The sequence below is a fragment of the Podarcis tiliguerta genome (assembly GCF_965153285.1).
Source record: "Podarcis tiliguerta genome assembly, chromosome: 2".
In the NCBI taxonomy this organism is placed as follows: Eukaryota; Metazoa; Chordata; class Lepidosauria; order Squamata; family Lacertidae; genus Podarcis; species Podarcis tiliguerta.
The window spans coordinates 1,059,056-1,085,951 of record NC_139535.1 but is presented as its reverse complement, the minus strand read 5'-3'; the positions used below and the strand labels follow the sequence as shown (position 1 = coordinate 1,085,951).

The 26,896-nt window shown below is 45.1% G+C and overlaps 2 protein-coding genes across 9 annotated transcripts in view; one reads left to right on the top strand and one right to left on the bottom strand.

Moving 5' to 3' along the window:
* The window catches only part of LOC310670204 (uncharacterized protein), a 56,623-nt gene extending 43,918 nt beyond the window's left edge, over positions 1-12,705 (bottom strand). For 2 of the 8 annotated variants that reach the window (XM_083425080.1, XM_083425083.1), the window contains exons 1-2: positions 12,501-12,705; positions 10,180-10,353 (exon numbers count right to left, since the gene is read on the bottom strand). In XM_083425080.1, coding sequence (XP_083281206.1) covers positions 10,180-10,312 — 133 coding nt within the window. In that variant the 5' untranslated portion in view covers positions 10,313-10,353; positions 12,501-12,705. Of the gene's footprint in view, positions 1-10,179; positions 10,354-10,674; positions 10,697-12,500 lie in introns of those variants that run through there. The other 6 variants (XM_083425081.1, XM_083425082.1, XM_083425084.1 and 3 more) reach the window with 6 other exon arrangements.
* A 3,152-nt stretch (positions 12,706-15,857) lies between these two features.
* On the top strand, positions 15,858-25,642 carry LOC310670191 (uncharacterized protein). Its single transcript, XM_083425037.1, has 6 exons — positions 15,858-16,064; positions 20,239-20,741; positions 20,940-21,021; positions 21,299-21,381; positions 21,696-21,822; positions 23,285-25,642. Exons 2-6 carry the CDS (start codon positions 20,331-20,333, stop codon positions 25,282-25,284), a joined length of 2,703 nt encoding a protein of 900 aa, XP_083281163.1. The 5' UTR covers positions 15,858-16,064; positions 20,239-20,330; the 3' UTR covers positions 25,285-25,642.
* Positions 25,643-26,896: the final 1,254 nt, after the last annotated feature.

Genomic DNA, 26,896 nt, shown 5'->3' with positions numbered 1-26,896 from the left:
TGGACAACTCCAGGCACGCATAGAGGATGTGAACCATTTGGATCCCTTCCAACCAGGGATTCAGGCCTCATCATGGAACTGAAACTACCTTGGTCGTGTTGGTCAATGATGTCCGACATACTAGGGACAAAGGTGAAAGCTGTTTCCTAGTTCTGCTGGATCTATCAGCGGCCTTTGATACCATCGACCATCACATGCTTCTCATCCACCTAGAGGAGCTGGGAGCAATGTTATACAGTAGTTCCGCTCCGTCCTCCTGGGCCGTGTCCAGAAAGTGTTGTTGGGATCCTTGGCTCTGACTTGTGGGGTGCCTCAGGGTTCCATCCTCTCCCCCATGCTTTTCAACATCTATATGAAGTCACTGGGAGAGGTCATCAGGGGATTAGGGCAGGGTGTTCATCAGTATGCAGATAATACCCAGCTCTACCTCTCTTTTACATCAGAACCAATGAAGGCAGTGAATGGTCTGTGTGAGTGTCTGGAGGCAGGTGGAGGATGGATGGCGGCTAACAGATTGAGGTTGAATCCTGACCAGACAAAAGTACTCCCCGACCCTTCCCTGCAGAGGGGAAGGGTCGTGGAGAAGTCCAGTTGCACCAGGAAGTGATCTGACCATGGTACTTCTTTCATTTCGCTTTTACTTAGTGTCAGATCACCAACATCCATAGAGGTAAACACCAGGTCCAACGCATGTCCGCGGCTATGGGTTGGGCCAGATGTATTCAGGGACAGCCCCAAGGAGGCCATGCTTTCCACGAAGTCCTGAGCAGCCCCTTGTAAGGTCGTGTTGGCACGCATGTTAAAATCCCCTAGGACAACCAAACTAGGTGTCTCCAGGAGAACATTCGCCATGACCTGAAGTAGCTCAGGCAGAGAATCCTTGGTGCAGCGTGGAGGTCAATACACCAAAAGGAATCCTATACTGCCCCTATTGCCCAACTTCCAGAACATGCACTCAGAGAAGTGGGTCTTCCCAATAGGATGCCTGGTGCAAACTAGTGACTTCCTAAAAATCACTGCAACCCCCCCTCCCCACCCACAAGGCCTGGGTTGCTGTGCGTAAGAGAAACCTGGTGAACAAGCAGCGGCAGTGTCTGGAGGCGGTTGGAGGATGGATGGCACTTAACAGATTGAGGCTAAATCCTGACAAGACAGAAGTACTGTTTTGGGGGGACAGGGAGCAGGCAGGTGTGGGGGACTCCCTGGTCCTAAATGGGGTAATTGCCCCTCAAGGACCAGGTGTACAGCCTGGGATTCATTTTGGACTCACAGCTGTCCATGGGGACGCAGGTCAATTCTGTGCCCAGAGCAGCTGTTTACCAGCTCCACCTGGTATGCAGGCTGAGACCCTCCCTGCCCGCAGACTGTCTCGCCCGATTGGTGCATGCTCTGGTTATCTCCGTCTTGGACTACTGCAATGCGCTCTGCGTGTAACCTGGAAAATACAACTAATCCAGAATGTGGCAGGTGGACTGGTGACTGGGAGTTGCTGCCATATAACACCGGTCCTGAAAGACCTACATTGGCTCCTAGTACATTTCCCTCACTGCGAGATGTGCGGTCACATGGAACCAGGCAGAGGGCCTTCTTAGTAGTGCTTGATGCTTCTTCACGGATCAGTGCCTTGTCGTGGCGAAGGGGCTTAAATAACTCAGAGAAACTATGAGCTAGGAAACTGGAATGTAAGAACCATCAACCTTGGTAAACTGGATGTGGTCAAAAATGAGATAGGAATAATAAATATTGACATCCTGGGCATCACTGAACTAAAATGGACGGGAACGGGAAAATTCAGTTCGGATGACCATCGTATCTACTAATGTGGGCAAGAATCCCATAAAAGAATCCCAGCTGGAAAAGACTGGGGGCTGTTTTTCTCCCGGTTGGAGTTTCCTGGAACTGGCACCGTGAAGCAAGCCTCTTCAGAGACGGAAGAGAAAAAGCAGATAGACTGTGTGTACAGCGGCTGCCGAAAGTGAAAGTAGGCTGCCTGGAATGTTTTTGCAGCTGCCAAGTAGCTTGAACAGAGAAGCTTTGATTTATGACTGCTTTTGAGTGTTCTTGGCTCCGTTTAATCTCTGGGACAGAGACTGATCCCATTCCCTAAGTTTACGTGGAGGGAACTGGGAGGAAGAAGTCCCATCCCCTGAGTTAGGGAAATGGGGGAGATAAAGGACAAAAGAGGTAAGTACCTAACAGAAGCAGAAGACATCAAGAAGAGGTGAAAAGAATACACAGAGGAATTATACCAGGAAGATATGGATGTCTCGTATACCCCAGGTAGTGTGGTTGCTGACCTTGAGCCAGACATCCTGGAGAGTGAAGTCAAATGGGCCTTAGAAAGCATTGCAAATAACAAGGCTAGTGGAAATGATGGTATTCCAGCTGAACTATTAAAAATTTTAAAAGATGATGCTGTTAAGGTGCTACACTCAATATGCCAGCAAGTTTGGAAAACTCAGCAGTGGCCAGAGGATTGGAGATCAGTCTACATCCCAATCCCAAAGAAGGGCAGTGCCAAAGAATGCTCCAACTACCGCACAATTGCGCTCATTTCACACGGTAGCAAGGTTATGCTTCAAATTCTACAAGGAAGGCTCAAGCAGTATGTGGACCAAGAACTCCCAGAAGTGCAAGCTGGATTTAGAAGAGGCAGAGGAAGCAGAGACCAAATTGCAAAAATGTGCTAGATTATGGAAAAACCAAAGAGTTCCAGAAAGACATCGACTTCTGCTTCATTGACTATGCAAAAGCCTTTGACTGTGTCGACCACAGCAAACTATAGCAAGTTTTTAAAGAAATGGGAGTGCCTGATCACCTCATCTGTCTCCTGAGAAATCTCTATGTGGGACAAGAAGCTACAGTTAGAACTGGATATGAAACAACTGATTGGTTCAAATTTGGGAAAGGAATACGACAAGGCTGTATATTGTCTCCCTGCTTATTTAACTTATATGCAGAATTCATCATGCGAAAGGCTGGGCTGGATGAATCCCTAGCCGGAATTAAGATTGCCGGAAGAAATATCAACAACCTCAGATATGCAGATGACACAACCTGGATGGCAGAAAGTGAGGAGGAATTAAAAAACCTTTTATTGAGGGTGAAAGAGGAGAGCGCAAAATATGCTCTGAAGCTCAACATCAAAAAAACGAATATCATGGCCACTGGTCCCATCACCTCCTGGCAAGGGGAAGAAATGGAGGCAGTGAGAGATTTTACTTCCTTGGGTTCCATGATCACTGCAGATGGTGACAGCAGCCACGAATTGAAAAGACACCTGCTTCTTGGGAGAAAAGCAATGACAAACCTAGACAGCATCTTAAAAAGCAGAGACATCACCTTGCCAACAAAGGTCCGTATAGTTAAAGCTGTGCTTTTCCCAGTAGTGAAGTATGGAAGTGAGAGCTGGACCATAAAGAAGGCTAATGGCCAAAGAATGGATGCTTTTGAATTCTGGTGCCGGAGGAGACTCTTGAGAGTCCCATGGACTGCAAGAAGATCAAACCTCACCATTCTGAAGGAAATCAGCCCTGAGTGCTCACTGGAAGGACACATCCTGAAGCTGAGGCTCCAAGACTTTGGCCACCTCATGAGAAGAGAAGACTCCCTGGAAAAGACCCTGATGTTGGGAAAGATGGAGGGCACAAGGAGAAGGGGACAACAGAGGACGAGATGGTTGGACAGTGTTCTTGAAGTTACCAACATGAGTTTGGGGTCACGAAGAGTCAGACACGACTAAACGACTAAACAACAACAATACTTGATTTTTTATCATGTTTTCAATAGTCTGTTGGGAGCTGCCCAGCGTTAAGAATTTTTTAAATTTTGTTTTGATTATGGCAGACCAACACGGCTACCTATCTGTGTCTGTTGTTATTATTATTATTAGTTCTTTAAACATTCTAAGTACTATTAGGGTTTCTCCTCTTCATGAATTCTTTGATGGGAAGTGATATAATCCTTCCGACTGAAGCTCTTTCCACATTCCAAGCATTGATAGGGATTCTCCCCTATATGCATTTTTTGATGGGAGGTGAAACTAATCTTCCATCTGAAGCTCTTTCCACATTCCAAGCACTGATATGGTTTCTCCTCTTTATGAATTCTTTGATGGGAAGTAAGACTATCCCTCCGATTGAAGCTCTTTCCACATTCCAAGCATTGATAGGGTTTCTCCCCAGTATGAATTCTTTGATGGGAAGTGAGTTTACCCCTATCACGATAGCTCTTTCCACATTCCAAGCATTGATAGGGTTTCTGACCTGTATGAGTTTTTTGATGGCTCAGGAGATGGGCCCTTTGGGTGAAGCTCTTTCCACATTCCAAGCATTGATAGGGTTTCTCCCCTGTATGAATTCTTCGATGAGCAGCGAGTTTTCCCCCCTCACGAAAGCTCTTTCCACATTCCTGGCACTGATAGGGTTTCTCACCTGTATGCATCCTTTGATGGATGGTGAGTTCGTGGCTGTGACTGAAGCTCTTTCCACATTGGAAGCATTTATATGGTTTCTGACCTGTATGAATTCTTTGATGGGAAGTGAGATTATTCTTCTGAATGAAGCTCTTTCCACATTCATGGCACTGAAAAGGTTTCTCCCCTGTATGAATTCTTTGATGGGAAGTAAGACTAGTCCTACAATTGAAGCTCTTTCCGCATTCCAAGCACTGATAGGGTTTCTCCCCTGTATGAATTCTTTGATGGGAAGTGAGAATTTGGCGGTTACTGAAGCTCTTTCCACATTCCAAGCACTGATAGGGTTTCTCCCCTGTATGAATTCTTTGATGGTAAGTGAGACCGTTCCTCTGTCTGAAGCTCTTTCCACATTCCAGGCACCGATAGGCTTTCTCCCCTGTATGAATTCTTTGATGGGAAGTGAGAATTTGGCGGTTACTGAAGCTCTTTCCACATTCCAAGCACTGATAAGGTTTCTCCCCTGTATGAATTCTTTGATGGTAAGTGAGACCGTTCCTCTGTCTGAAGCTCTTTCCACATTCCAGGCACTGATAGGCTTTCTCCCCTGTATGAATTCTGTGATGGGAAATGAGCTCTGAGCTCCGTCTGAATCTCTTTCCACATTCCAAGCACTTATAGGGTGTCTCCCCTGTATGAAACCTTTGATGGGTTGTCAGATTGCTCCTCTGACTGAAGCACTTTCCACACTGCAAACACTGATAGGGTTTCTCTCCTGTATGAATTCTTTGATGGGAAATGAGAGAATCCTTCCGACTGAAGCGCTTTCCACATTCTAAGCACTGATACAATTTCTCTGCACTGTGAGTTCTTTCGTGTGAAGTAAGGCTATCCCTCTGAATAAAGCTGTTTCCTTGATGGGAGGTGGACTGGGAGCTCTGACGGATGTTCTCTCCACACCCTGAATATTTATTTGACTCCTCCGCTATGTGGATTCTGTTGTGGTCCCCTTTGTTCTTCCCTTCCAATTCATCACCATCTGCAATGAAGAGAGAAGCTAATTAGAGCCTCAGGAAGATTATTCCCCAGATTATTGAACAATGTTAATGAATTAAAAAATCCCTTCCAGTAGCACCTTAGAGATCAACTAAGTTTGTTATTGGTATGTGCTTTCGTGTGCATGCACACTTCTTCAGATACACTGACACCGAAGTCACCAGACCCTTATATATAGTGAGAGGGTGGGGTTACAGGAAAAAGCAGGAAGCTTACAGGAAAAAGCAAGGGGTGAGATGGGTAAAAATAGCTACATATACCATGTATAATGAGATAACAATCCAATGTCTGTATTCAGACCAGGTCTCTCCATGGCTTTAAGTTTGGTAATAAGTTGTAATTCAGCAACTTCTTTTTCCAGTCTATTTCTGAAATTCTTTTGTAATAAGACAGCTACTTTGAGATCTTGTATAGAATGTCCCGGGAGACTGAAGTGTTCTCCTACTGGTTTCTCTGTCTTGTGATTCCTGATATCAGATTTATGTCCATTTATCCTTTGGCGTAGGGTTTGGCCTGTTTGTCCAATATAGAGAGCTGAAGGGCACTGTTGGCATTTGATGACATACATGATGTTAGAAGATGAGCAATTAAATAGGCCTGAGATGGTATTTTTGATGTTGTTGAGGCCAGTAATTAAGAATGTTAATGAATGCTTGTGATAGAGGAAGAACTGAAAATAATTAGTTATGAGGCCTTACTATAATTTTTACTACCTTTGTTGGCTGATATTTACTGATATATTACTTGGCTTTTATCTGGGATAGATAATGTTTGGCTCAGTCATGGAATTATCTTCATCTCCAAGGTCAGTCATCTGTTTGGTCAATAAAATGCAGACAAAAGCAAAAACAAAAACAACAAACCTGATAGAACTAACTTCAACTACCCTAAAAAATCTGAGGATGACATTTAAAAAGGCCTGGGTAGTTCAAAAAAGCCTGGTCGTTGCTTAAAAAAGCTTGACGAAATGAAGAATATTCACAGAGAAAACAGTTGATATCCCTCCATTCAGGATTCACGGTGAGGATGTTGGAATCCCAGATGATGATGATGATGATGATGATGATGATAAATTTTTATTTGTATCCCGCCCTTCCCGACCAAAGCCACGGTCAGAGCGGCTAACTACAGGTAAAAAATTCATAAAATCATACAGTCAATTAATTAAAATACATTTTAGAATTAATTCAGAATCATATTAATAGCAACCACCAGGTTAGAGTTCTATGAAGATTACAGAAGGAGAGAGGGGGTCAGACTGTGCCCTGGCCAAAGGCCTGGTGGAACAGCTCTGTCTTGCAGGCCCTGAGGAAAGATGTCAAGTCCCGCAGGGCCCTAGTCTCTTGTGACAGAGCATTCCACCAGATCGGAGCCACTGCTAAAAAAGCCCTGGCTCTCCCTCCCCCCCCCCCCCGATTGCAGGAGAGGAGGGGGAAGAATCAAAGGACTGATTTTCCTGCAGTGAAGGAGGCTAAATGGACTTAAAACCACCGATCTAAAGCCTGGGAACGGACTGCTGGAGACCTCTTTTTTTTGCCGTGAGTGGAGAGTGCTTTGACAGTTTATTTGACAGCTAACATCGTAAGAAGGGATACTGTGTTTCTGATTTGGACAGATACTGCCTGGGACTAAAGGGAATATTGATACTGTTAATTTTATCGAAGAAAAGGGGGGCACAGAGGAAGGAGTAAGACATTAACTGAGGCAACAAAAGAACTGATACTGTGTCCCCCTAGTGGAGGCTAGCAACTGTTAATACTGAACTGACCCAGAGGAATTTTCCACTGTTGTTTTTTTCCTGTTGAATTGTGCTTTATTGTTGGACTTATTCAGCTGTGATCTGACCTTGAAGTAATCTGGTGTTGTGGTATGGCAGAAAAGTTGGAGAAAGATGGAGGGCACAAGGAGAAGGGGGCAACAGAGGACAAGATGGTTGGATAGTGTTTTCGAGGTTACCAGCATGAGTTTGACCAAACTGCAAGAGGCAGTGGAGGACAGAGGTGCCTGGCGTTCTCTGGTCCATGGGGTCACGAAGAGTCGGACACGACTAAACGACTAAACAACAACAAGGGATCTAGTGAAGTTTTCTTTAAGAGCGGACACACCACTGCTTCCTAAGTTCCCCTGGGAATGTCCCCGTGCCAAGGGACAAATTGACAATTTCAACCAGGGGGGTCCGCGCAACATCTGGACACACCCTTATCAGCCATGATGGGCACGGATCAAGGAGGCAGGTGGTGGGCCTACTAACTTGGAGGAATCTATCCACATCAGCAGGGAGTATCCGATCGAAGTGGTCCAACACTGGACCTTAAGTCAGTCGAGGGGCCTCCAGTTCAGTCACTGTATCTAAATTGGCAGGGAGGTCACAGCGGAGCAACAGGACTTTTTCCACAAAAAAGCTCGTGAATGCCTCACAGCTGTGGGTCGAATTTGTGCTTAAATTTGGTTGTCCTCCGAAGGACGTAGACAAATGAAGGAGAATATAAGGAATATTCTGAATATAATAGAATACCTGGAGGTTAAAAACGAAAAGAAATTAAATGCAGCCCTAAATTTTTAAAAGGAATATCAGAAATTTACTCAGAGCAAAAAGCAAAATTAATTATAAATCAGTTGATAGTGGATGAATGTAAGATACAAAAAGGAACCAGACAAGGATGTCCGTTATCACCACTGTTGTTCATTCTGGTACTGGAAGTACTTGCCAGAAATATTAGAGGAGATAAAGAGATTATAGATGTAAAAACTGGGAAAAGCGAATTTAAATTAAAAGCATATTCTGATGATTTAGTGATAACTGTGGAAGACCCAAAAACTTCACTCCCTAAAGTCATAGAAAAGATCCAGAATTTTGGGGAAGTGGCAGGATTTAAATTAAACAGGAATAAAACAAAATTACTACTTAAAAATTTGAAGGATGAAAAAAAAGGAATTGGAGCAAAACACTGAGATAGAAGTCCATAAAAAGGTTAAGTATTTAGGGACATGGCTAACATCAAGAAATATAAATTTATACAAAGATAATTATGGGGAAAAATGGCTTGAGGTAAAAAGACATTTATAAATATAGAGCAGAATGAATCTTTCACTGTTAGGGAAAATAGCAGCAGCCAAAATGAATGTGCTGCCAAAAATGCTATTCCTCTTCCAATCAGTCCCAATAATTGTGAAAGACAAATGTTTTAAAAACTGGCAGAAAGAAATTTCTAAGTTTATCTGGGGGGGGCAAAAGGCCAAGGATAAAATATAAGATACTTACAGACATAAAAGATAGAGGCGGTTATGCTCTCCCAGACCTTAAATTATGCTATGAAACTGCCTGCCTGGTTTGGATTAGGGACTGGATGAAGTTGGAAAAGCAAGAAGCATTAGAATTGGAAGGGCATGACAACAGATTTGGCTGGCACGCATACTTATGGTATGGGAAAGGGAAGGTACATAAAAGTTTCTACAATCACATAATTAGGAAATCATTAATGAGAGTATGGGAGAGAGATAAAGATCTGTTAGAACAAAAGACTCCTTGGTGGCTTTCACCACACGAAGCTTTACTGCTCAAACCACTCGGAAAGAAAGGAAAGTGGCTTACGTATGCTGATCTGTTAAAAGACCAAGAAGGAAAATGGAAATTAAGAGACTATGAGGAAATAAAAGACCATTTTCAGAGTTGGTTACATTATTGACAACTACATGAAATATACAAACAAGATAATAAGAAAGGATTTAGCTATACGACATCCAGATTCCAAAAGGAAGTTGTAGAAGGGAAGGTGAAGCTGCTGAAAGCTGCATATAGTATTCTGTTAGAATGGGAAACAAAAGATGAAGAGCTGAAAACAGTAATGATTAAATGGACACAGGATATAGGTCACAATATAATGTTTGAAGACTGGGAAAGATTGTGGAAAACTGATTTAAAATTTACAGATTGCTCTCTGTTGAAAGAAAATTATATGAAAATGATGTACAGATGGTATATAACACCAGTACAGATAGGAAGAATGCATAAATCCAGTTCAAATATGTGTTGGAAATGTAAGGAAAAAGAAGGGACTTTTTTCCATATGTGGTGGGATTGCAGTAAGATTAGAAAATTTTGGGAAACAATATATAATGAGTTGAAGAAAATTTTCCAATTAACATTTGTTAAAAAACCTGAAATATTTTTGTTAGGGATTTTAGGGAAAGACCTGCCAAGGAAATTTAAGAATATCTTTATGTATGCAACAATGGCAGCAAGAGTCTTAATAGCACAAGGATGGAAGAATGAAGAAACCCCAACTAAAGAACTATGGCAAGAGAAACTGATGGACTAAGCAGAATTGGCGAAATTCACATACAAACTACGTGATAAGGACAACTGTGACTATAAAGAAGAATTGGAACCCTTTACAAAGTATTTAAAGAGCCAACAAAATGAACTGGACTCCTTGGCAGGTTTTGAATCAACATTCACATTTTTATTATTAAGAACATATAGTCAGATAGGTTAAGGATTTTTACAATTTTATAAAATGCAGAGAATTATAAGTATGGAAAAACCAGAGAGAGGAGCTGAGGGAAGTCTGGGAGTGGTGGGAGGGGAGGTTCTATTTTGGGGAGGGGGGAGGGGAAAATGGAGGGGGGAATGAGGATGATATGTTTTATTGATAAAATGTTATGTTGTAATTCCTAATAAAAAATCTTATATAAAAAAAAGAACTCACCAGATCTCTCGGAGGTCCCTGGGAGGGAACGCTCAGAGGTTGTGGGGAGGGATGCAGGAGACAACCTGACCAGGTCAACTGTCCAACTTCCCCCTTCCATCTTCGTTAGTTTTGCAGGATCCGTCTCTTTCATCCTTCCTGAGGAGTCAAGGAGCCAAAAGAAGCTGCAGGGTCCTGGGAGAGAGGAAGAAGCAAAGGGAGCCTCAGAGGCCCTGCAGGAATTCTCCTGCCCTAGAGAAGCACAAATGGGGCAGCCCCTTCCCAAGAGAAGCCCCATTTCTAAACATCTCCAGTGATTCCAATTTCCTCTGTATACTCCTCACCCCACTTCATAAGGCTGGCATGGTCTGCACAGTAGTGACCTGAGAGTAGATCCCATTGAACTCAGTGGGGATAACTGACAGAACTTGGTACAAAAACCAGTCACCGTCTTGTCCCCAAGCCTGAAAACTGCAGCCCCAGAGCATGGGCAGAAAAGAGCAGAATACCCATTACATGTAGGTGCCCCCATGCTAGGTGCTTTGTGTGGAGAGCACCGTTGACACGCTTTAGAAGCCTCTCATTGCAAGCCAGGCAGATGTTGTGGCCACATTTAACAACAACAACAACAACAACAACTTATTATTTATATCCTGCCTCTGCCAGGGGTTGCATGGGAACCAAATCTTTGGGGAAGTTTTTCATCTCCAATTGGTAGGAAAGAAGGTTCAGTAACCTGCTGTTGGGGGGGGGGTGGCTTTTCAGCCCATAAATCTAACTCACGGTGTTATATCTAGTGGGCTGGTTCTGGAGCACAAAGGGTCAAGCTTTGCTTGCATGAGGCCTTCTGCTCCTTATCCAAACTTATCAGTCAGGAACTTAAGAGGTCAAATCTGAAGAGTATTTCATTCTGGGCGTCTTGTGGCAGGGCACAGAAGGAGTGTAATAAATTCTTTTCAGTTCTGTCAATAAGGTCATTTCCCAGATTCCTCAAGTACAGTAGTGCCTCGCAAGACGAAAAGAATCCGTTCTGTGAGTCTCTTCTCTAGCAGTTTTTTCGTCTTGTGAAGCAAGCCCATTAGCGGATTAGCGCTATTAGCGGCTATTAGCGGCTATTAAAGGTTTAAGGGATTAGCGGATTAGCTGCTAAAAGGCTATTAGCAGCTTAGTGCCTTAGAAAAAGGGGGTGGGGAGCGAAAAAAACACCCCAGGAATCGCAAGACATTTTCGTCTTGCGAAGCAAGCCCATAGCAAATTCGTCCTGCGAAGCACCTCCAAAACGGAAAACCCTTTCGTCTAGCGGGTTTTCCGTCTTGTGAGGCATTCGTCTTGCGGGGCACCACTGTACAAGGTTTGTCCTACAGAGATCTGTATGGAATTTCAAAACTGATCTGATGATCCAGCAGTGAGCCTTACCAGAGAGTCCAGGATCCCCCTTGACTTCCTTCTGCAGAGCTCTCTGGTCAGGATCCAGCAACGCCAAGTCCTTGTATGTGAAACGAAAAGCTACGTCTTCAAAACACACTGGACCCTAAGAGAGAAAGGGAGAATGAAAACCATCTTCTACACATTGCAATGTTCTTTTCTGCCTCTTAATAGCTGCGCTATTTCAATTCTATTCTTTTCCTGCATGCTTATTTCAGCATCGTAATGGAACAATTTTAATGATGGGTATTAATCTTTGTGTAAATGGGGGAATTCCACATTGTAATAATTTTATTACTATGATTATACGGCACTCATCTTCACATAATTCTTCAAAGTGTTCCCATTTTCCAGATGGAAAGACCTCCTCTCTCAGCATCTGGTGGGGTGGACTCCCCCCCCCCCCATGTCCTCAAGCCAACTTCAAGGGGCATCAGGAGGGGGAGGGGTCAGGGAAAGCCCCATTGTGCATTGTGAGGGGGTGGGAATGGTTGGCTGGCCTCCATCTGTCTTGGGAGACCATGGAAGAGAGTGCCTTTGGGAGTGAGATCCAGCTGTTGGAAGGGAACAGCGCCAGCTGTGGGTGGAGAGAGGACAGGAGAGAGAGACGTGTGTTGTTGCATCTGGGACAGAGGAAGTGGTCCGGTTTTGCTGCTGCAGATGCAGAAGGGCTTTTCTTCTCCCTGTGCTCAAAGCCCCCTCCCCAAAAAGGAAGGCAGCATCTGGATCCCAAGGAAGAGCAGAGCTGCAGTCCTCCTGCGAACTTGCCCCCTCCCTGGCTTGGCAGAGAGGACAAGGGAGGACCCTCTGCTCTCTGACTTGGGGTCTCCCCCCACCGTGCATGATCTGAACAGGGACCCCCATACCCCCTCCCTGCACCCCTGGGACCCCTGAGGGGAAAGAGAGAGGGGACTCACCGAGGAAGCTTTTGCAAAGGAGGAGAAAACAAAGCAACCTCCTCTCTGCTTGCAGGAAGGGAGGTGGGAGGGAAGGATTTTGGCATGGAGGAACTTGACCTCCGCTTCACTTCCTGTCCTCTCTAGGAATCCAGCTCTGCTCCTTTTAACCCTTGGCAAGCCGAGGGCACAGACACCACCCCTCCCTCTCCCTGCCTACAGTTTTCCTGTTTCTGCGCCTGCACTTATGGGCTCCCCCTCCTCCCCCCTCTGCCCAAGGAGCCCAAATCTCCATCTCTGCGCATGTCTTCGGTGGCTGAATGCCAACCGCTTGGCGTAGCTACCCGGACCATAGCTGTCAACTTTCAGATTTGAAAATAAGGGATCAGCAGCCTCACCTGTCCCAGGGACAGTCTACGGGATATCTAACAATCCGGGATAACAGCAGGAAAAGGCGCTGGAATAAGGGAATTTCCCGCAAAAAAAGGGAAGGTTCAGCTATGACCTGGACCGGCAGCTGAGCGCACACGGGCGCCCCCTGCAGGCCGGCCAGCATTACACCACTGGCTACAACAGGTGAGAGGGGAGGGGCAGCATGGGCTGACCTGCGGAACTTGCAGCCTCAAGGTATCGGACTTCTGCCAGGAGGAGAGGCATATCATCCAGGATCAGGTCCTAGCAGGAAGGCTGCTTCTGAATGGCTGCTTGTTGAGGGGAGGGAAGAGTTAACAGGACCGAAGAGCTGGGATGGCTTAGTGGTTAGAGTGGTCTCCCTGGTGATCAGGATTCAAACCCTCCCTGCACCTCATAACAAAAATCCTGGCTATGACCATGATCTCCTCAATGATTAATGATTCCCTCATGGGGGAGGTGTTGTGGGTTAAACCACAGAGCCTAGGGCTTGCCGATCAGAAGGTCGGCAGTTCGAATCCCCGCGACGGGGTGAGCTCCCGTTGTTCGGTCCCTGCTCCTGCCAACCTAGCAGTTCGAAAGCACTGCGAAAGTAGATAAATAGGTACCGCTCCGGCGGGAAGGTAAACGGTGTTTCCGTGCGCTGCTCTGGTTCGCCAGAAGCGGCTTAGTCATGCTGGCCACATGACCCGGAAGCTGTACGCCGGCTCCCACGGCCAATAAAGCGAGATGAGTGCCGCAACCCCAGAGTTGGCCACGACTGGACCTAACGGTCAGGGGTCCCTTTACCTTTACATGGGGGAGGGCGGTTTACACCCGGACCAGCTTGCTTTGTCACCATTAGAGTAAACACAAGCAGAAGCTGTCCACACTCAGGCCTATGGAAAAGAGGGGCTCTTCAGCAGAAAAAGCTGTATAACCTGTTGTAAACAAAACCTGCCCTTTTTCCCTTATGGGGTATCCAAAAGCCTGTATAGCATCCTAGGTTCCCTAGGTCTACAACAGAAATCTGTGTGCCTTGTTTATCTCCTGTCTGGCAGGTTATCTGATAATGCCTTATCTGATTGCCTTTCCTGGTAGTCTGTCACCCTTTGAAATAGTGAATACTCAATTCCTGTAACAAGGAAGGTTTTTTTCACCTCCTTCCCTCCTGTCAATGTCTGACACTTTTCCCGCAAGTTGCTCAATAAAGTTTTTATGGTTTTCTTTTTACCATTGTTGATCTCCAGTCTTGAGGGTCATGGACCCAGTGACTACAGATTCAGACTCAGGTTGTAGCAGGAAACCCCCCCCCCCATCATTCAGTTTGTACAGACTTCACACACACTCACACTCACACACTACATACGCTACACTTCTGTTATAAATTCATAGAAAATCAACCATACATCAGATTTGCACTGCTCCACTTTTATTTTACTCCATGAAGGAAGGACTACAAAATGGGGAAGGTTTGATATACAGGCCATCATAATCCCTTGAGCATCCCAGCACATCCACAGGAGCCCTGCCCAGTTGCTATGCCAACCCTGATGGTCCTAGACAGAAGGCCATCAACTATACTACAGACTGCATACGGGAGTGGATTCAACACGGACTATAACAAAAGAACAGTGATTGGATTTCCCCTCAGGGGGCAGGAAACTGCAAGCTCCCCTTTGTCACCTGGAAAGTACTCATGGGGAGGGGGAAAGGAGGAACCAGCCAGGTGACAGGACACTCAGGTTACCACCACAACTCCTCCCTCAACCCCTCCTTTCTGTAATGTATGCATGATGTTTCTGGGGGTGGGCTTGACCTAGAGGAGGGGAATTTCAAAAGTTTTTATAAGGTCTTGCACACCATTGTTCTGGGTCTTTCCTCTCTCCTGCGAGTGAGGGGAACACCCTGCTGCAACAGTACAATAAAGGCCAAGCCTACAGGCTGCTGATTTGCTCCAATTTACTCTGGTTGGTGTCTTTACTTTTTGTCCAAGGGAGCCCTCGGATTTTTCAGGTAACAAGGTGCCTTCAAATAGGCAGGCCATGAGGAGGACCTCACAAACAAGGGTCTATGGATGCTTTCTTCTTCTTCCTCTTCTTCTTTAATGTGTTTACTTTTAACTACAGTGGTACCTTGGGTTACAAACACCCCGCTAACCTGGAAGTAATACCTCGGGTTGAGAACTTTACCTCAGGATGAGAACGGAAATTGTGTGGTGGCAGCAGCGGGAGGCCCCATTAGCAAAAGTGCACCTCAGGTTAAGAACAGTTTCAGGTTAAGAACAGGCCTCTGGAACTTATTAAGTTCTTAACCCGAGGTACCTCTGTAGTTCTAAACCTTTTGATATTATTGTTCTATATGCTTTATAGCTGTAAACCACTGTGGTATGTTTTTAAGATACCACGGTCTATGAATTTTGACTAACCATCCTGTGTTCCCCGAGGACACACGCTCCGTGTTAATATAACACATAATCCCATCTTACGCTTTGCTTCTGCCTCACCCTGTTGACTCATGCTCAGCTTGTGATCTACCAAGACCCCTAGATCCTTTTCGTATGTGCTGCTAGTAAGCCCGGAGTCCCCCTCCTCTATTGGTGGATCAGGTTCTGCCTGCCTAAGTGCAGAACCAGACATTTTGCCCCTGTTGAAGTAAGTCTCGCCCCAGGACTCCCAACTGGGAAATGTATTGATTCTTCTGCATTTTCTAGTCAGAAGGGACCACCAGGGTCATCCAGCCCAATCCCTTGCCATCTTTTGCCCGAGGTGGGGCTCGAACCCACAACCCTCAAGTCCCCTCCCAATATCGCTCGGACCTCTCAAGCTGCTGGCGGGCAGGCGAAGGGGACAGGGCCCGAGGCTGCGCTTCCCTTCTCCTCTCCCCTTTCCCGCCTTTTCCGTTCCCCTCAGCTCACGGGCGCGGCGCATTTCGAGATCCCCTTGCGGCATGACGTCACCCACGAGCCGTTAGACTGAGGGAGCGGAGGAGGCGCGTCAGAGACGGCGACCCTCAGGGCTGCAAGACCGCCCTCCTCCGAGAGGGCTAGGGCGCAGGCGCCATGGAAGAAAAAGAGGCGAGCTGGAATCCTAGAGAGGCCAGGGAGTGGGGGGGGGGTCCTAGGTCCTCCAGAGCGGAAGCCCCTCCTCCTTCATCCTCTGCCAAGGCTGCCTCGGTGGCCCCTCCTGGGATCCAGTGAGTCTCCTCTCTCTTTCCCCTTGGGGCGCCTGGGGGAGAAGGGGGGTCCCAGGGCTGCAGGGAGGGGATACTCAAGGGGGGGGAGACCCCCAAGGCAGGGAGCATCCTCCCCTTCCTCTCTGTTCTTCCTTTGCCTCTTTGGGGAGGGAAAAAGTGGCATGCCATTGAAACCCCGCCCCCTTCCGAAGGAAGAGCCCCCACCAGGCCGTCCTTTGCTTCTGGCACAGCCTTTCCCCCTACAAGCTGCTCCTCCTCTTTGTGCCTGCCAAGGGGGTCCCACCCTCCCCACAAGAAAGCCTCTCTCTGTGGGCTCCTGCTCTTCATAAAAGGAGGAACTGGGTGCGCTATGTCACCCAAGGTTTAAAAGGAACTAAGCTGGATCCCTAGAGAAGGGAGGACAAGGGGGCGGGGTCCCTCAGAGCAAAAGGACCCCCCTTGAAAGGGGAGGGGTTGCTTTCGTCTCTCTCCTTTGCCCATAGCTGCCTATGTGCCCCTTCTGGGATCTGCAGTCTCCTCTCTTCCCCCTTGGGGTGCCTTGCATAGAAGGGGGGTCCCCAGGCTGTAGGATGAAGGTGCATGGGGGGGCAGAGACCCACAAATCAACGAGCTTTCCCTGCACCCTCATCAAACTACAGTTCCCCTGAGTCTTTGGAGGAAGCCAGTACTCTTTAAAGTGGCCTCATCCTGCTTTGTAGATTGGGGGGGGGGCTGTGTTTGTCTTTTTATTTTCTTTTGGAATAACTCTTAATGGGGTTATTAAACAAGGATAATGGGAACAGTAAATGATACAAATGAATAGCCTGAGTCAGCCAGTAAAGCATGAGACTCTTAAACCCCTAGTCATGGGTTTGTGCCTCAAGTTGGGTGAATATTTCTACATCACAGGGGGCTGGACTAGATGGTCCTCAGAGTCCCTTCCCATTCAATAGTTTTCCGATTGTAAATCCTCTCCCTTCATTTGTATATCACAAAATATCATAATAAATGTGCAGGGATATCTGCAACATATATTTCATTATTAGTGGTCACTGTACAGTGGTACCTCGGGTTAAGTACTTAATTCGTTCCGGAGGTCCATTCTTAAGCTGACACTGTTCTTAACCTGAAGCACCACTTTAGCTAATGAGGCCTCCTGCTGCGCCGCCGGAGCACGATTTCTGTTCTTAACCTGAGGTACTATTTCTGGGTTAGCGGAGTCTGTAGCCTGAAGTGTCTGTAACCTGAGGTACCACTATACTGAGTTCATTCATTCCCCCCCCCCCCCAATCTGGCTTGGTTTCCCCAGCCACTCTGGGCAGCTCCCAACTGAATATTAAAAACACAATACAGCATTAAACATTAAAAACTTCCCTAAACAGGGCTGCCTTCAGATGTCTTCTAAAAGTCTGGTAGTTGTTTATTTCATTGACATCTGACAGAAGGACGTTCCACAGGGCAGGCGCCACCACCAAGAAGGCCCTCTGCCTGGTTCCCTGCAACCTCACTTCTCACAGCGAGGGAACCGCCAGAAGGCCCTCGGCGCTGGGCCTCAGTGTCCGGGCAGAACGATGGGGGTGGAGACGCTCCTTCAGGTATACAGGACCAAGGCCGTTTAGGGCTTTCAAGGTCAGCACCAATACTTTGAATGTGCTCGGAAACGTACTGCCACTCCCAGTCACCAGTCTAGCTGCGGCATTCTGGATTAATTGCAGTTTCCGAGTCACCTTCAAAGGTAGCCCCATGTAGAGCACATTGCAGTAGTCCAAGCGGGAGATAAAACTAGAGCATGCACCACTCTGGTGAGACAGTCTGTGGGCAGGTAGGGTCTCAGCCTTCATACCAGATGGAGCTGATAAACAGCTGCCCTGGACACAGAGTTGACCTGCATCTCCATGGACAGCTGTGAGTCCAAAATGACTCCCAGGCTGCACACCTGGTTCTTCAGGGGCACAGTTACCCCATTCAGGACAAGGGAGTCCCCCCCACACACTTGTCCCCTGTCCCTCCAAAACAGAACTTCTGTCTTGTCATAAATCAACCTCAATCTGTTAGCCACCATCCCTCCTCCAACTGCCTCCAGACACTCACACAGGACCTTCACGGTCCAGAAGGAAGTTATGGTTGATGGTATCAAAAGCTGCTGAGACCCAGGTAGGAGAATAATTGCTCTACTGGTGCAGAAACATTTTTAATGTTTGATGCCTTACTGTGTTTGATGTTCATCTTATTGGAAGCTGCTCAGAGTAGCTGGGGCAACCCAGTCAGATGGGCAGCATCACAGAAGTAGTAGTTGTTGTAGTAGTAGTAGTAGTAGTAGTAGTAGTAGTAATTATGTATTACTATTACTATGCTTAGATTTTTATTTAGACCAGCCAGACTGGTCTAATTCTGATGATTTGTGTGTGTGTTTTCTGCAGATAATAACTTCTTCTTATACTTAAATTTATTTATTTTTTATATAATATTTTATTTTCCACATTCAATAAACAAAAAAAAAAGAACAAATCGACAAACACATCAAAAGGAAAAAAGCAAAAGAAAAACAATACATACATTATACAAAAACACAAAGAAAAATGAAAACGGTAAGAATAAAAGAGTTAAAAACAAATATTGTATCATTATATTCTTCAGCATTAACTTAGGTCTGCGACTTCCCCATGCCTTCCCACTCTGTATTCTAGGTCTTATATTCTGGTAGTAAACTCTTTCCCTCTGGCGTATCTTTGGTTCAGATTAATATTATTGTCTTATTTATCCTTACATTTCCCTATGTCTTATTAAATATACTTTCTTTAACATTGTCATTTTTATAATAACATTCTTTTACATTCAATCTGATAACCTCAAACGTTCGTAATTTTATAATGCTTCTGTAAATAGTCTTTAAATTTCCTCCAGTCTTCCTTTACCATCTCTTCTCCCTGGTCTCTGATTCTGCCGGTCATTTCTGCAAGTTCCATATAGTCGATGAGCTTCATTTGCCATTCTTCCAGCGTGGGTAGATCTTGCGTCTTCCAATATTGCGCGATGAGTATTCTTGCTGCTGTTGTAGCGTACATAAAAAAAGTTCTGTCCTTCACTTGAACCTGTTGGTTTACCATACCCAGGAGAAAGGCTTCTGGGGTCTTTCTAAATGTGTATTTAAATATTTTTTTCAATTCATTATAAATCATTTCCCAGAAAACCTTAATCCTTGGGCACGTCCACCAAAGGTGAAAAAAGGTACCTTCTGCTTCTTTACATTTCCAGCATTTGTTATCAGGCATATGATACATTTTTGCAAGCTTGACTGGTGTCATGTACCACCTATATATCATTTTCATTATGTTCTCTCTTAAGGCATTACATGCCGTAAACTTTATTCCAGTGGTCCACAACCTTTCCCAGTCAGCAAACATTATGTTATGGCCAACGTCTTGAGCCCATTTAATCATAGCCGATTTCACTTCCTCATCCTGTGTGTTCCATTTCAGCAGCAAATTATACATTCTAGACAATATTTTTGTTTTAGGTTCTAATAGTTCTGTTTCCAATTTTGATTTTTCCACCTGGAAGCCAATTTTTCTGTCCATTTTAAATACCTCCATTATTTGATAATAATGAAGCCAATCTCGGACTTTACTTTTTAGTTTATCAAAACTCTGCAGTTTCAGTTTGTCACCATCCTGTTCTAAGATCTCCCAATACTTCGGCCAATTTGCCTCCATATTGAGTCTCTTTACTGCCTTAGCTTCCATTGGAGACAACCACCTTGGGGTTTTGTTTTCCAAAAGATCTTTATATCTAATCCAGACATTGAACAGTGCTTTTCTGACAATGTGAATTTTGAACATTCTATGCACTTTAACTTTATCATACCATAGATATGCATGCCAGCCAAATGCATTATTGAACCCTTCTAAATCCAATATATCTGTGTTTTCAAGAAGTAGCCATTTAGACCAGCCAGATTAAGACAAATTCTGATGGTGTGTTGTTGTTTTTCTGGAGTCTTTATTTTTCTCTCACGGAGATGCAATAAATTTAAAAACAGCTTAAAACAACTTACAAGCACAAGATGTTCAGAGTCTGGGCTTTAGTGCAGTGCAGCCTTGATTGCTAGCAAAAACCATCCACATTTGTCTGGGGACATTTTTCTGATCCTGACACAGTGCCAATTTTATAACAGAACAATGCATTTGCTTTGTAGGGTTTGCCAGCACCTCTAATTCGGACGGGAAGATCTTTGCAGAAGAAAAAAGGGACTCCTTCTCATCTCTTGGAAGCTTCCTGAGAGCACAGATGGATGAGCAAGACTCGGTTGGACCTAAAGCAGGAAGAGGCCAGGCCACTGAAGATGGGAGCACTGAGGGATTCTGGGAAAACGCTATGTGGAAGATCCTATGTGAGGAGGACACCCTCCGCTCAGATGTGCAGAGCCAGCAGTTCAAGCAGTTCTACCAGGCGGCCAAAGGACCCCGAGAGGTTTGCAGCCGACTCTACCACCTTGTCTGTCAGTGGCTGAAGCCAGAAAGGAACACGAAAGCTGAGATGCTGGACCTGGTGATCTTGGAGCAGTTCCTGGCTGTCCTTCCACCTGAGATAGAGAGCTGGGTGAGGGAATGTGGAGCGGAGACCAGTTCCCAGGCAGTGCCTCTCACTGAAGGTTTCCTCCTGAGTCAGGCAGAGGAGAGGAAGCAGGCAGAGCAGCAGGTGAGAGAGACTTTCCTCTGGATACTCCCAAGGGGCTCCAAACCAGAGCAAGAGTATCCCAAAATGTGGTACTAATGTCCCATCCCTTTATGGATCGGATCCAAGGAATGAGATCTGCTACCCCTAAAGTGTTTGCCTCTACCATTGCTTTTCTAATCCCCCTTCCCATTTTGTTTTGAATCTTTGTTGCTCTTTCAGGTTCAGGATCTGTTGACAGAAATGGGTCCTGATTCCTCTGAGGCAGAGAGGACTCTGATGGACACCAGAGAGAGACCACTAGGTAGGGAGCGAGTTATTTCTCTCCTTGGTCACATCCTGGGGATTTGGAAATTAATCTGTCAGTTCTTTCCGTCTTTTGTGGGGAGGCAGTTGGGGCCAAGAGCCCAAAGGAGGTGGGATATATTTTTACATAACTAAAAGACGACAGGTGTACAGATGTCAAAAGGCACTCAATAGGGTAGACTTCTTCAAAGGTACACCTGTAATTAGAGATACACTCCTGAACATTGGAGAGAAGCAGGCATTCATGGCTTCCCACTTCTCTTTGTCTCTGGAAGGTGACAGGATGATGCCCACAAGACCTCCTCATCTGTCTTTTCATGAGCCTGAAGGGGAAGCAGCAGCTATGGAAGCAGATCAGGTAGGGGGCAGGAGACATGTAGGGAGAGAGGCTGAGGGGTGGGGCTGCCAGGGTGACTCCCTCTACCTCCTGGCTCCTGTCAGCGGTGCCCTGAAGAAAATGAGGAAATGGCATTCAAGATGGTTTATGTGCTGAGAATATGGAACATCCACCTCATCCTTATTGCCTTCTCAATGTCGCCAATATTATTTATCAGCAGTTGCTGTTTTGTTTCTATATTTACATTGAAGACTAAATAGGTTTCTAAGCAGTTGAGAAACCATAAAAATGGGCCAGGATTTATCTAACTAACCCCATCACCCTTATTTGTTTAGGATTTGGTATGCTTTGAGGATGTCGCTGTTCATTTCACGGACAAGGAGTTGGCGTTGCTGGATCCTGACCAGAAAGCTCTGCACGAGGAGGTCATGGAGGAGAATCATGGACTCCTGGATTCTCTGGGTAAGGCTCTCTGAGGATCATCATATCTGTTTTGAAATTCCATATCTCTCTCCTTGCGATGAATCTCTCCAGTAGCGCCACCTACACCACTTGGAAATCTAACGCCCCCAGAAATCACTTGGAATGGAGGGCGATTGGCGGTGTTGTCTGTGAATATCCGTCAGAGTGGGTAGGGAGGTTGAAGTAGCTTCTGCCAGATTTGTGTTTTTGCTTCTGTTGATTTTGGTTGACTAAAGAGATAACTGACAATGAATACAGAGCAGATTCCGTGATGGGGCCAAACAAAATTAATTGAATCTCAGGTTCCCATAAATATATCAGCTAATACCAGCCAACAAAGGCAGTGAACTCCATAGTAAAAATTCCCATCTAATTCCCTTCAGTTATTCCTCTTTCACAGTTGTTCATTAGCAGTGTTGAAGAATGAACAGTTGTGAACGGTTGTTCTTCCTGAGGCTCTAATTACCGTATTTTTCGCACCATAGGGCGCACCGGACAATAGGACTCACCTTGTTTTAGAGGGGGGAGAACGAGAAAAAAAAAATCTCCCCCTCTCTGCCCAACGCCTCTTCAGCGAAGCGGCAGGAGGCGCTGCGCAGAGAGGGGAAGAATTTTCCTCCTCTTGTTTTCCCCCTCTAAAACAAGGTGCCGTTTAAGGTGTGTTCAGTCGCCTTCAGGCGGCTACCTTGGAAGCCTGGAGAGAGAGGGGTCGGTGCACTCCGACCCCTCTCGCTCTCCAGGCTTCAGGTTCCTTTCAACCTGCTCTTTGGGGCTGGCGGGGGGAAGCCCACCACCAGCCCCAAAGAGCAGGTCGAGGAGCAGCAGAAAGGCGTGCAGCGGAGAGGCTGCTGCCATAGTCACACATCACCTCTCCAGCTGGGAGAGGGTCGCGGGGCTATGGCTTCTTTAGCCCCGCACGCGCTCTCCCAGCTGGAGAGGTGGCGCACGGCTAAAGAGGCTCCTGCCATAGCCGCGTGTCACCTCTCCAGCCGGGAGAGGGTTGTGGGGGGCTTCTTTAGCCCCGCGCGCACTCTCCCAGCTAGAGAGGTGGCGCGTGGTTAAAGAGGCTCCTGCCATAGGCGCATTTCACCTCTCCAGCCGGGAGAGGGTCGCAGGGCTATGGCGTCTTCGCTCCATAAGACGCACACACATTTCCCCTTCATTTTTGAAGGAGAAAAAGTGTGTCCTATACAGCGAAAAATACGGTAGCTTCTCTCTCTCTATATATATCTATATAAGTGTTACAATACCACTTAAAATCTATATAATAACGTATAGAAGTGAAATTGATTTTATTTGATCTGTTATACTGTATTTTTCCAACATTCTTTTCCTCTTTCAAAAATTATTCTTCCACACTTTTCTCTTTTTATTCATTCCTCTTATCATATTATATTTTCATGAATGTAAAACATTTAAATAAAATGTTAATGTTTAAAAATTATTGTTTTTTACATTCCAGGGGGTGATGAATTGGAAATTAGTAACAAGGGGGACGAGGACAGAATCCACACAGTGAAGAAGCCATATAAATACTTGGAGAGTAAAGAGAACTTTAGTCAGAGTTCCCAGTCCACTTCTCATCAAAGAAATCCCATTGGAAAGAAACCCTATCAGTGCTTGGAATGTGGAAAGAGCTTCAATCAGAGCACCCATCTCACTTCTCATCAAAGAATTCATACTGGGGAGAAACCCTACCAGTGCAAGGAATGTGGAAAAAGCTTCAGATGGAAGATCAGTTCCATTTCTCATCAGAGAATTCATACAGGGGTGAATCCATATCAGTGCTTGGAATGTGGAAAGAGCTTCAGTCAGAGCACCCATCTCACTTCCCATCAAAGAATTCATACTGGGGAGAAGCCCTACCAGTGCAAGGAATGTGGAAAGAGCTTCAGGTGGAGGGTCAGTTTCATTTCTCATCAGAGAATTCATACAGGGGAGAATCCATATCAGTGCTTGGAATGTGGAAAGAGCTTCAATCAGAGCACACATCTCACTTCCCATCAAAGAATTCATACTGGGGAGAAACCCTATCAGTGCCAAGAATGTGGTAAGAGCTTCAGTCAGAGCGCCTCTCTCACTTCCCATCAGAGAACTCATACTGGAGAGAAACCCTATCAGTGCTTAGAATGTGGAAAGAGCTTCACCTGGAAGAACAATCTCACTTCCCACCAAAGAATTCATACAGGGGAGAAACCCTATCAGTGCTTCGAATGTGGAAAGAGCTTCAGCCACAGCCACAGTCTCACTTCCCATCAAAGAATTCATACAGGCGAGAAACCCTATCAGTGCTTGGAATGTGGAAAGAGCTTCAGTAAGAATGCCCATCTCACTTCCCATCAAAGAAGTCATACAGGGGAGAAACCTTATCAGTGCTTTGAATGTGGAAAGAGCTTTAGTCACAAAAACAGTCTGACATCCCATCGAAGAAGTCATACAGGGGAAAAACCCTATAAGTGCTTTGAATGTGGAAAAACTTTCAGAAAGAGCTCAGATCTCACTTCCCATCAAATAATTCATACTGGAGAGAAACCCTATCAGTGCTTGGAATGTGGAAAAAGCTTCAGTCAGAAGTGTGGTCTCATTTTTCATAAAAGAATTCATACAGGGGAGACACCCTATCAGTGCTTGGAATGTGGAAAGAGCTTCAGTCACAACGGCTCTCTCACTTCCCATCAAAGAATTCATACAGGGGAGAAGCCTTATCAGTGCTTGGAATGTGGAAAGAGCTTCAGCCAGAGTAGCCATCTGACATCCCATCAAAGATTTCATACAGGGGAGAAACCCTATCAATGTTTGGAATGTGGAAAGAGCTTCCGTCACAGCTACAATGTCACTTCTCATCAAAGAATTCATACAGGGGAGAAACCATATCAATGTTTGGAATGTGGAAAGAGCTTCACTCAGAAGAGCAGTCTCACTTCTCATCAAAGAATACATAAAGGCGAGAAACCATATCAGTGCTTGGAATGTGGATATAACTTCAGTAGTAGCAGCAATCTTACTTCCCATCAAAGAATTCATACAGGGGAGAAACCCTATCAGTGTCAGGAATGTGGAAGGAGCTTCAGTCACAATTCCTCTCTCACTTCCCATCAGAGAATTCATACTGGAGAGAAACCCTTTCAGTGCTTCGAATGTGGAAAGTGCTTCAGCCACAGCTACAAACTCACTTCCCATCAAATAATTCATACAGGGGAGAAACCATTTAAATGTCAAGAGTGCGGAAAGAGATTCACACAGAGCACAGGTCTCACATCCCATCAAAAGATTCATATGGTGCAGAAACCATATCATTGCTTGGAATGTAGAAAGTGGTTCAGTCGGAAGGATAGTCTCATTTCCCATCAAAGAATTCATACAGGGGAGAAACCCTATCATTGCTTGGAATGTGGAAAGAGCTTCCGTCACAACTCCACTCTCTCTTCCCATCAAAGAACTCACTCTGGGGAGAAAGCATAGCAATTGCTGTGTTGTGATTGTATTTTAGGAGACTATAATTTGTATCGCAACAGTGTTCTTGTGTTTATTCAACGCAGCAGAGAAGTCAGCCTTGCCTCTCAAATCCATGGGGTGCAACTGGTGTCCCATATTATTCATACTATGTATCCAGATCTGCAAGGTGGAAGTCAAGGTGTTGAATTCAGACTTTTCTTTGTGGGAAGGTTAGGTCTAGAAATCCCTCACTACTCTTCTCCTTGATCCTTAAAAGTCCTTAGCGCATGCCAGGAGCAAAGAATTGCATCCATGAGGGAGAAAGAGTTCTCTGTGTATTACATGTTCTGAACAGCAGTAAGCAGTTTGTTTGCTTCAGCCAAATCCAGTTACTTCCCTTCCACTCTTTCCATGGTTTCCTGTCTGCACCTGTTATGATTCTTGGTGTAATATGTTTCTGTATAATCTGTATATGATATCCAGTAACCTTTCAGTCTTTTATCATATTTCTTTCTTAACCTGTTTGTCATATTGGCTACTTTGATATATATCTAGTATTTTGAGATGCCATTCTTCTTTTGATGGGACATTTTTGTGTAATTAGAATTTGAGTGAATGTCCTCACGTACATCCATAAGTTACTTTTTATTTTACTTTTAGATTTCTGTCATTATTTCCAGAAGAAAAACTTGTGGATTATTGGGTACTGTTTCTAAAAAAACCTTTTCTTAAGCTCATTGTACACCATCTCCCCAAATTTTTTGTTACCCTACAACATGAACACCATAAGCGATCAAATGTACCAACTGTTCCCTTACATTTCCAATTACATTTCCAATTATACTTTTAGATCTAAACATTTTGGCTAGTCTGGTGTCAAATACCACCTGTGGATCATTTTTAAATACTTCTTCTTTAGAGCATAGCTGACAATGAATTTGATTTGTTCTCTACAATTGCACCCATAAATTTAAATCACTATTGTGACCCACATCCCTTGACCAACTTATCATAGATTATTTCACTAGCTCTTCTTTCGTTTCCCACTCAAACAATATTTTATACATTTTACAGAGGTTTTTAACCGTACATCTTAATATATTTTTCAAATTGTGATTATTGTTCTGTAAATCTGTTTTTTGTCTGCCTTAAATCTTGAGTTAATTTGATTATAGCTTAGCCAGTCCGACACATTTTTTTCCTAATTTCATTTTTGTTTCTCCCTCAAGTCTAACAAATGTAGCTACCCCATTTGTAACCCATATTGATTTTTTCCTTGTCTTTGCTTCTATTGAGGATATCCACCTTGGTGTTTTGTTTTCCAGTAAGTTTCTATGTTTTCCCCAAACTCTAATTATTTTGTCCTGGTAACATGATTTTGTTGTTTAGTCATTTAGTCATGTCTGACTCTTCGTGACCCCATGGACCAGAGCACGCCAGGCACTTCTGTCTTCCGCTGCCTCCCGCAGTTTGGTCAAACTCATGCTGGTAGCTTCAAGAACACTATCCAACCATCTCTGTCGTCCCCTTCTCCTTGTGCCCTCCATCTTCCCAGCATCAGGATCTTTTCCAGGGAGTCTTCTCTTCTCATGAGGTGGCCAAAGTATTGGAGCCTTAGCTTCAGGATCTGTCCTTCCAG